The sequence below is a fragment of the Lissotriton helveticus genome, chromosome 1_1, assembly GCF_964261635.1.
Source record: "Lissotriton helveticus chromosome 1_1, aLisHel1.1, whole genome shotgun sequence".
Taxonomy (NCBI): Eukaryota; Metazoa; Chordata; class Amphibia; order Caudata; family Salamandridae; genus Lissotriton; species Lissotriton helveticus.
The window spans coordinates 246,221,937-246,232,935 of record NC_136057.1 but is presented as its reverse complement, the minus strand read 5'-3'; the positions used below and the strand labels follow the sequence as shown (position 1 = coordinate 246,232,935).

At 45.6% G+C, this 10,999-nt stretch overlaps 1 protein-coding gene across 1 annotated transcript; it reads right to left on the bottom strand.

The window, feature by feature from the left end:
* Nucleotides 1-1,004: 1,004 nt before the first annotated feature.
* LOC144761613 (olfactory receptor 5AR1-like) lies at nucleotides 1,005-3,012 on the bottom strand. Its single transcript, XM_078646917.1, has 2 exons — nucleotides 2,999-3,012; nucleotides 1,005-1,950 (listed from the first exon to the last, which is right to left on the bottom strand). The coding sequence occupies exon 2, from the start codon at nucleotides 1,947-1,949 to the stop codon at nucleotides 1,005-1,007; it is 945 nt and encodes a 314-aa protein (XP_078503043.1). The 5' UTR covers nucleotide 1,950; nucleotides 2,999-3,012.
* Between the last annotated feature and the right edge of the window lie 7,987 nt (nucleotides 3,013-10,999).

Sequence of the window (10,999 nt, the reverse complement as noted above, 5' to 3'; positions counted from 1 at the left end):
GCTGTTGTTGTGCACAATTTGAAAATTAATAACTTTTATGTTTCATATGTGAATAGGCTCAGAGACAATCTAAATTGGTATAAAATTACCAAAGTAATAAATGTGTCCTTTTGCAGATGGGAGGAAAAAACAAATACTCTACATATAGTAGAAATATTTCTATATCATCAAGCACAATTGGCTCCCAAAAAATGAGGCTCCCATCAAATGACTGCCTCCAAGCTCCACCTCTAGTCCTGGCCATAATTGTCCCTCCCCCATTCACTGCTGCAATTAATGAGTACCTGCACTTATTTTTTCCCATTTAAAGAACTGGTGGTTAGGGAATAACCCCAGTATGATGTTAGGCGTGGAGGAGCAGGGACAGGGCTGGAAGTAGAGTGTCAGTGAGGTGGTCCACAGGCTTGGCACTTTCTTTGATTAGTTCCGTATGTACCTAATTCTCAGGAATCTAATATTGGGAAGGTTGTTTGAAAATGGTAAATGATAATGCTCAGCTAATGCATAGAAACAAAGTATTCCACGGGCAGATCAATATTGAGGAGTAAGGAGTTGATCAGCAGTGAACGTTACAGCTTTGGGAGATTGTAGTGACTGAAGGAGAGGGATTGTAGAGGGCACATAGAAGGAAGCAGTGGCTCAAATGGGTACAGCTGAAAAGGAGGAGATTTCCACGAGTAGGGGAGAGTAGGGGAAGCAGGACTGTGGATAGCAGACAGAGCATGAAAGGTTCATGATTAAAGTGGTGGTTGATGAGGGATTCTGAATGTCTCTGCATGTGAGATGCTGCACATTGCAAACCTGAGTTGTAATGAGGTGCTGAGGAATGAGTGCGAGAGAAAGTACCCTTGCTTCCGCACAGCCCTACAGTGACATACTTACTGAAGTTTAACATAATTTTGGTAATTCTGCATTACTCTTCGATGCATAGAGAAAAATATATAAATATGCGCATTAGGTGGAGAAAAAGATCAAATAAAAGCAAATTTACTAAACAGAAAGATTCAGATACCTCCTTTTAAGGCACAATTTCCTAGGTGCTGCATCAGGGCTTTTTTTACCTGCTGGTTCCTCAGGCTGTAGATGAGAGGGTTCAGCATGGGAATGATCACAGTGTAAAATAATGTAGCCACTCTGTCCTGATCCAGAGCATAACTTGAACTTGGCCTAAAATACATGAAGAACCCTGTTCCAAAGAATAAAGTTACACAGATAAAGTGAGAGGAGCAGGTGGAAAAGGCTTGGCGTCTTCCTTCCAAGGAGTGTATTTTCATGATGGTCGAGATTATCCTAACATATGACACAAGGACCACTGTCAAAGATCCAAAGGTCATGGTACCAGCCACAGTGAACAGGGCGACTTCATTTAGAGTGGTATCAGAACAGGAGAGCTTCAGCAGTGGAGGAATATCACAAAGGAAATGGGAGATCTTATTTGGCCCACAAAAGGTCAACATGAAAGTACAAGTGGTGTGTACCAGAGAATTCACAAAACCCCCAAGATATGATCCAACCACTAGAGAGATGCATACTTTGTCAGTGATAATCAATGAATAGTGCAAAGGATGGCAGATAGCTGCATATCGGTCATAGGCCATCATAGCTAAGAGAAGGACCTCTGTACTGCCAAGTATGAGAAATATGAACATCTGGGCCACACATCCAGACAGAGATATAATCTGTCTATTAGAGAGGAAATTTGCTAGCATGTTAGGTGTTATAACTGAAGAGTAACACAGGTCTATCACTGACAGGTTGATGAGGAGGAAGTACATTGGTGTGTGAAGAAGAGGAGAGATCCTTATCAGAACTATGATGCTCAAGTTGCCCAAAAGAGTAATTATGAAAACCAGGAGGAACACCCAGAAGAGTAGTATCTTCAGTTCTGGTATATCAGTGAGTCCCAGGAGGATGAACTGCTTCACTCTGGTATGGTTCCCTTGCTCCATTCAGGGTCTTGCCAAGATGATACCTGCATGAAAAAGAATAACATAGAAAGAATTTGGAAGAGTATTCTTCCATGTGCTTGCAATAGGATCATCATTGGCATCATTAATTTAATGTGATGGCCTACATCAGGTGAAACGATTTGTCCACGCCCTTATAATTAGGCCTGAACAGAATTTCTGGGTAATCAGATTTATATAAGTAACTCAGTGTTATTCTTTGCTAACTGATCCTATTCTATCCAAAAAGCAACCATCGTCCTAGCCAAGAGTTGCTCAAGAATCTGGTTGCCCTAAACTGCCCCCTCCTTCTATCCGACTCAGTTAAGTCTCTAGGCATCATCCTTGGCAAGAACCTATCTATGGAGGCCCACATCAGAAACTCTGCAACAAGTGCTCTTTTCTCTCTAAAACACCTCAAGAAATTGAAACCTTTTCTGCCCCATGAGAACTTCAAGACAGTAGTTCAATCCCTGGTTCTCTCTAAAATCGACTGCGGGAACGCCATCCTTACAGGGACTCCAAAAGCTCACCTAGCCCCTCTTAGGGCAGTGCTCAACATGGCCGCTCATCTTGTATTTGGAGTAAAAAGATTTTAACACATCACTCCAGCTCTCAACTCCCTCAAATGGCTTACCATGGAAGGGAGATGTATTTACAAGCTGGCCTGCATCACACACAAAACCATCTACTCTCCGGCCCCCAACTACCCGAACAACAAACTGGTAAGAGCAGGTCAAACCAGAACCCTGAGAAGCTTAAACTCACTCCTTCTCATCCCACCAAAAATGAAAAAGAAAACCACCCAATTCCGATTGTTTTCTGGCAACGCTCCCAGGATATGGAACGCTCTCCCTGGAGTCCTCAGATGTAACCCCTCCTTCTCCTGTTTCAAAAGGGACCTCAAACTCCATCTCCTTAACAAATACTTTCCTGAACTACGTCAACTAACATAGACCTCAATATTCGGAGTTGACTCCCATTCACGGATTGTTGGTGAACGGACTATGCTAATCACCTTGTTTTTGGCACAATTATTTATTGTTCATGCTGTATTCTTTATCCGTGATTTGCTTACTTACTGTCAGCCTTCTGGGTAATGTAAGGTCCTTCTGTTTTTCACAATGTGCAAGTGAAGCGCTCTGATACCTACGGGTCTAGCGCGCGCTATACAAAAGTTTAAAAATAAAATAAAAAAATATATATAAAAAAAACAGCCCCCTGCTATTCTGTAGCTGTGGCCAGGATGCCTACGCTGGTCCAGAAGGTCTCTTGCTGATAGTGAGGTGCCTGGCTGGCTGCCTAACGTCATTCTTGGTCTGCCTGTCTAGTGCGACATTGCTGCCGACCCTGTATTGCTGACAAAGTGTGGCATGTAAAGGAGTTCTTTGGCCCGCCTTGGAATGGCAAAGTGCTACCTCTGGGGGGGATCCCCATCTCTTGCTAGGGGGACAACAACAACCAACCTGCAGGCGGTGACTCTGCTGCCCCAATCCCCAACTGGCGATGCATGGCCTTGAGGTGAGCTGTTCAGCCTGCCTGTAATTTGCGACTGGCGCCGTACTGTGAAGGTGCTCGGTTGTAGGTGAGAGGACATTTGCGGCCTGCATGCAGTATTTGTCCCTACTGCCCCCCCCCCTTGAATTGGTGTGATGCTGCCTTTGGGTGAGCGCTCTGGTCTGCCTAAAGTTTGCTCTTTACTGACTGCTGGTGTTTTCTGGTGAGTGCTTCGGGGTCCTTGGGAGCACCACCCTTAGATCCGGCCTGATGTTGGAGGAGCACCGAAACTGCCCTGGTAGAAAGTAGAGATCTGATACATGATTTGAACCCTAGAACACCCTCGCAGGCCAGTATTGGTGACTACTCGTGGGGCTACGCGCTGGTGGATTTCACAATTCGATGAAAAGACACACTCTGTGACAAAGATCGCCTTTCATTAAAGTAACAACTAGTTGTCCCTGCAACCTTCAGTCACGGCGGTGTGCTCGGTGACAGCCGCACCTGATAGCATCACTGAGCATTACAACTGCTGGATCACAAAGCTTTGTGTGAAATGCACCTCCTTTGGGCCTCTTCCTGGGGCTACTACACTGTTGTGTTTTGTGAGGTGGACTACCTGAACCACCCCTGGTCATCACCTCCACCCCTTGGTCGACTGATCAGAAGCAGCCTTAATTGAACTTTGTGGGTAGACGTGCAGGCCGTGGTGGCGACTCGCAGCAGGAATGTCGGAGATCAGGCCACACAAACAGAGGCTCCCACTGTGCAGGACAAGGATATTAAAACCTTACTCCTGGAGGTCAAAACTAGTCTGAAGACAATCAACTCTAAAATTGATCATCTGGCACTGTGCCTGGATCAGGTCCAACAACGAGTGGACTCTCACGATAACCGAATCACATTCTTCGGGGTGCATTTGTCAGAGGCCAATGACTACATTGCTGAGACACAGCAGAAACTGCTCAAGATGGACACGGTCTTGTACCTTATACATGCCAAGAATGAGGACCATGAAGCGCGTTCCAGTAGGAACAAAATGTGCATTACGGGCATTCCTGAGACCACAGCGATGGGCAGAGTCGAGGACTACCTAGAATCCCTGCTACGTGAACCCTTTGGTTCGGCGTTATCTGAATGCTTCATAGTTGTGCTCGCCCACAGCTCTCTGTGGCCTCGGCCTCCCCTGGGGGCTGCGGCAAGGCTGATCATCGCAGCATCCTAAACTTTCGTGACTGCAATGCCATACTGAGGAAAGTGAAAGAGCTGAAAGAAGTACGACATCAGGGCAACACTCTCGCTTCCTACCTGAACTTTACTCTAAATGTCCAACACGGCAGAAAGGACTTATTTCCAGCGAAGCAGCTGCTTCAGGAACTGAACTTCACCAATGCCCTTTTGAATCAGGCCAAATTGCGAATCAACATGGATGGCAAACCCCACTATTTCGTGGACCCCAAGGCAGCTATGGCCTTTACGAAGCAACTGAACAAGGACCCTTTCCGTGCCTTGCTTCTGAAGGGTAAAAAAAGCCACCTAAGTGACAATTATTAGTCTTTTTTTTCTTTTACTGTCCTTGCTGACCTCCGGGGGGTATATATCCTGCTGTTTTTTTCTGACATTACTTGCTTCCCTCTATATTGTATTTCTCTGCATTTGACAGGCGAACATTGTTGAGACTATTAGGCCTTTTGCTATTATCGTACACTCTCGCTCGGTCACCCACCTTCGGACGTGGGATCGTCTGGCTGAGCCCTCGCTCCCAATCGGGATGAATCCCACTTATCTCTTGTTCCTTATAGTTTTGTTGTTTGGGGGTGGTCAGGAATGTATCTCATCCTAATTGGGGAGGTTTGAGTGGGAGGAGGGAGATACAGGGTAGCTGCAGTCAGAGGCCGGGGGTTCACCCCTCTGCTATGGATTTGTGTTCCTTCTAACAGTTTGTTATCTTCAGCACGTGGCATACATTGTCACGCTTGACAACAACACATAATACAGTGTAGACCCCCACTAGAAGGGCGGGCGCTACAACACCAGCAATATACCTCTACTTGTCACAGGCCACGAGGTAACGTTTATCACCTTGAATATTAGAGACATCAATGACCACCGTAAATCCAGGCTCATCCACGCCTACTTAGCCATGCATAACACTGACATATGTTTCCTACAGGAAACCCATCTTGCCTCCTCTAACACTTGACGATTCCTACTCGGCGGCATACTCCAACTATGCCTTGGGGGGTCACTATTGTGATCAAATAAGGCTTACCATGGCACAATGACCAAATATACACTGATATTGTGGGCAGATGTGCCATACTAACGGGCACACTCTTCTCCCAACCTGTTATACTAGCTCGAAACCTCTGTCGAGCAAATGCCCTGTGCCTTATCTGACCACGCCCCTGTGCAACTTACGCTAAAACTGCCACAAGCACGTCTGCGCATGCTCTCATGGCGCTTACCTCCTCATGTTTAACAAAAAAAGAGCTGCTCCCAGTATGGTGAACTAAGTGCTACAGTGTTATTTTGTGAGTGCAGGCATCTCACAAAAAGTAAAAGACTGGTCTCACACACCACCTCCTGTCATGCTTCATCATTGACCAGTCCTCGCCCTCTAAAAACTTGGTTTGATGGAGGGCAGGCATACACCTGAAGAATGGGATAGTCTCCTAAAGCTAAGTAGGGGCCCTCACAAAAAAAGTGAAGTTTAAAAGGCCATTACAGATGTCAAACTCTTTTTAATGTAACTCTGGGTAACGCTGTGAGCCTTAAAAAAGTTGTCATCACATGGAAAATTCCAAGAATACATGACCATAATGGATACACACAATCATCCACTGCAACTCATTTATATTCTTACTGTTTAAGGGTAGTCTCTCGCCTCTACACCTACGTCCGCGTCCCTCGCCTCCTCGCTGGTAAAGGAGGAGAGTGAATATAATATTTATAGTGTTTGCGCCCTATTGCTGGTGCTAATTAGCCAGTTAATTGGAGCAGATTAGCGGTGATCCGGTGTCGCAACCAAGCGCTGTTAAAAGATTGCCTGTCCCACCTGATTGCTGTTAAAAAGCGTGTCCAGGGCTTAAAAGGAGTTTCCGATGTCACGTTTGATGACTGCCTGACATCCGCGGCAATGCGGGGAGCAGCTACCGCCGCTGATGTCCCAGGCGGTTGAGCCCATCGCGAGTTGATATATCGCAAGCGCACATGATGGGTGTTGTCCTTTCATGGAGCGTCTTCGCCAAGTGAGCGCCCGGCTGTAACTAGGTGGTGCGCTCTACATGATGTGCTCATGCTGTGCCTCGCTTGCAGAGCTAAGTCCATATATAAGCGCAGTGCTTGTGGGCTAATGTTCATTTGTTAGGTAACCGCTTCACTTCAATTGTATTATTAAGATTTGTGCCGCATAGAGCATGCAATGGTCATAACGGCTCTGGCTACTCCGGTGACACTTTGGCTATATTGTATATTTTTTTTAATAAGGGTTGTTGGCGCTGTGGTGTGCTAATGCGGCACCTTATATGTAATGTAATAGGCTATGCAATGGCCATATCAGCCCTGGTCACTCTGGTGGCACTGTGGCTATATTTATATATTTTCTAATGCTGCACCTTGTATGCAGAGAAATGGATGGTCTTTGCACGGTGTCACAAGTTGAAAAGTCACTGCGCTTAATCTCCTAAGCGCCCCCAGAAAACCTGCACGAGCATTCACGCTGTTGTAGAGGTCTGCCCTGAGTTATGTAATTTATATCTGGGGCTATGTATGAGTTCTGTTCTTATTGATGACGGAACCTTCACCTTAGAGGCTGATGTTTTACAGAAAGGGTGACAGTCCTGTAGTTATTTACAAGGCAGGAAGGTATGTGTAGGGCACACTGCTACCCTATCAAGAGAGGGTTTACTGTTTATGAGCAAGACTGAAAGATTCTATGTTTCTATGTAAAAATAGAGGCCGGACAGAGAATAGGGTTCTGTTCCCAAGAATATCAGGGCGGGGTCTCTTGGATTACTGTGCCAGTTGTAGCCAAGGGATTTCGTCATTGAGTTAATTTTCCCATGTAAATGTAAATGTATTTTGAGCTTGTAAAGCGCACTGCTACCCGTCTGTAGGTTTCCTGGCGCTGTATAACTCTGGGGAACCTGTCCTGGCTTTCCCTGTGGGATGGTCCCTGCTGGGAGGCCCCAAGGTGGAGCCAGACATCCCCGGAATTGATGGGGCCGTTGTGGAGATTAGGCAAGCTAATGCCCAGAGTTGCCGAGTTGAACCCCTGATTAGAGTAAGCACCGAAGCGAGAATTATCGAGTCCGCTGACCCAAGTCCACGACCCTGCCGCGTCGGGAATTGAACCCTGGTCCCGGGCCGACTTCTGCTCCCGGGTCTGCCCCCTCTAACCAGTGAGCCACACTGCTCCCACTCCCATGTACGGAGCCGATACACCCACCTCTGTTCTATGATGTAGAGTGGTCTGGTAAGGTCCGTCCTGTGTGTTTTTCATGGCTTCCAATACCACCGAACTCAGGTCACTATCCTTGTGGTTGAGTTGCAAGAAGTGCCTTGTAAGTTTGGCGTTTGTCGTTTTACATCATATAATGTTATGATGCTCATTCATGCAGACTTTAACTTTTCTGGTGGTTATGTCCACATACATTATACTGCAGGGGCACGTAAGGAGAACACATTTTCAGTGTTACAATTACTAAAATTGTTAAGTTTACAAGGGTTCCCGGTGCCTGTGTCCACTTCTTTTGTGGTTATGGTGAGTGGGCATGCGACACAGCCTCCACAAGCAAAGTGTCTAGTGGATCTCTGTGTATTCCTGGTTTTCTTTCAGTGTTGGTGGGTCTTTGGCATGCACTAATTGATCCCGGATGTTCTTACTCCTTTTAAACGTGAAAAAGGGGTCTCCCCATGTTGATCAGCTCCATCAAGAATATGCCAATTCTTCTTTACAATCTTATGTACAGCGTTTGAAACAGGTGTGTATGTGGTTACACATACAATACAGTCTGTTTTTTCTCTTTTGGTATCCTCTAGGAGTGCCTTGCGGTTATTATTTTTGGATCTCTTCTTGGCTTTCTTTATCAGTTTTTTTAGGATAGTGACTATCTAGTAGTTTCCTTTCAAGTTCTTTCGCCTGTATTGTAAAGTTCTCTGTTTCTGAGCAATTCCTGCATACACTTAAGAATTGACCAACTGACAGGTTGTCACGCAGTGCCTTTGGACGGTAACTCTCGTACAACAAGACGCTATTCCTGGCCAATAGGTTTATTATCTACTTTCATACTTATTCCATATTCTGTCATGCTGATATCTAGATCCAAAAAGACAGTGTTATTTTTGCTGATGGAGTGGGTGACCTAAACTAATGATCTTTTGATTTCACCCAGTCTACAAAGGTTTTTGCTGTGTTTTCATCCCCTTGCCATACAACGAACACATCGTCGATATAGCATTTCCAGGTCTTCATATGTTCAGTGACAGGGTTGTTTTCTATTAAAATGTAGTCCTCCTCGAATTGGTGAACATATAGGAATGCCAAATTGGGGACAAAGGTACTGCCTATCGAAGTACCCTTGATTTGATGGTAAATCACATCTTCGAATTTGAAAAAATTCTCGGTGAGGACAATCTCTGCACATTTAATAATGAAATGTCTGGGAGTGAGGAAATCCCATTCCAGGACAGCAAAATTTCTTCAACAACTGCCAGTGTTCGTCTTTGTGGGAAACTAGTGTACAGTGCTTCTATGTCCATTGTAATGAAGATATCCTCTGTGGTGTTAATTTGTAGGGCTCGCAGGTGGCACAATACATCCTTTGTGTCTCTTATGTAAGATTGAGATTTCTACACAAGTTTTCTTTAAAACCGGTCGCAAAACTACAAAAGGGGCTCCAGAATAGATCCGATGCCAGAGACAATCGGCCAGCCCGGTGGTGGCATTCTCCCTTTGGGAATTTTAGGGAGGGTATAGCATCTCGGTGTTCTTGGGTTCTCACTGATGAGGAAGTCAGCTTTGTGCTTTGTGATCCAGTTAGTGCTTCGTCACTATGCTTTTGATTTTCCTGACAAGACGAGGTGCTGGGTCTTCTGTGTGTGATTCATAGCTGGTGCCATTAGAAAGTAACCAATTGCACTCATCCCTGTACATGTTTTATTTATCAGGACTATCGCGCCGCCCTTATGAGTGGGTTTGATTGTTAGGCCTGTGTTGTTCTTCAGGTCTTCAAGTGCTTTTCGTTCTGGTTTAGTGAGATTTTGGAAGCCATTCCCTTTCCTGAAGTTGATCTTCTCAACTTCCTTGAGAACTTTTTGTTCAAAGGCATTTGGCAGCGAATTATCTGGGTTGGGGGTACAAATGTGGATTTTTTCCTTAGGCCTGTGCTGATCAACTCAGTCTGCTCTTCTCTTCTGTCCCCAAAGTGGTTACAAAGTTTGATATTTCTGAAGAACTGTGCTAGTTCAGTATTGCGTGTAAAACGAAAGTTCAGTGGTGTGGGAACAAAACCTAGGCCTTTGAAGAGAACTGTTTCTTCGTCTTTGGAAAGGGTGTGGTCACTAAGGTTGACCTCCTCATGCCTTGCGAGATACAGTATTTAAAGAAGAATTGTGCGGCACCATCACTGACTTCTTTGATCTCAATACCGGTTCAGTCAAAACACCCTCAACTCTCCGGGATTCATTTAACACCTTCAATGCTACAGCAATTCAGCCTCTATGCTGACCACTTTTAAATCCCATTGTTCATGACGAGCTCAGCTCGTCATGAGCACACAGGCAGTGTACTGCATGACGAGCTGAGCTCGTCATGAGCATGGACGGGGTTAAGGTGGGAATAAGAAGGGTGTGCATCTCTAAAGAGGCCAGTGTCCTCGGGGCCAAACGGGACACTCTGAGATGCCTGGAGACTGACCTCCAAGCTTTAGCGCAAGCTTACTGCTCTAACCCCAACCCAGACACACCGGCTAATATTAGTGTTAAAATCACTGAGTACCACTCAAAAGCTGAATGTGAGATTAGCTGCCTTGGCTAGTAGACGACTGCTCGCAGATACAGTGAATGTGAGCACTCGGGCAAAGCCTTAGCTAATCTGCTGCGTCAACTCCATGCTTCCATCTATCTGACAGAGCTATGCACCGACTCGGGCAATAGAATTACTACGCCAGATGACATCATACAAACAATCACTAACTTTTATTCTCAACTCTACACTGCGGGATCTGAGCAGGACCCAGAATCCCTACAACAATACTTCGAGTCGATTGAGCTCCTATGGCTCAGTCCGGGTCACCGCGAACATCTTGGCGCTCCATTCACATATGCTGAAGTCACCCAAGTCATTACAGGACTCCCAGCAGACAAGGCACCCAGCACGGATGGCCTTACCACAGCGTTTTACAAAGAATACGCCCCAGTTTTAATTCTACTCTTAATGGAGATATATAACAAATACATTAAAGGCGGATGCCTTCCCCCGTCGCTACGCGAGGCACTCATCACCATAATACTGAAACCAGATAAGCCGCCAACATCTTGGGACTCCTAACACC

Bases quoted from the DNA above. Each gene is read 5' to 3' on its own strand.
- LOC144761613 (XM_078646917.1), bottom strand. From the start codon at position 1,949: ATGGAGCAAGGGAACCATACCAGAGTGAAGCAGTTCATCCTCCTGGGA.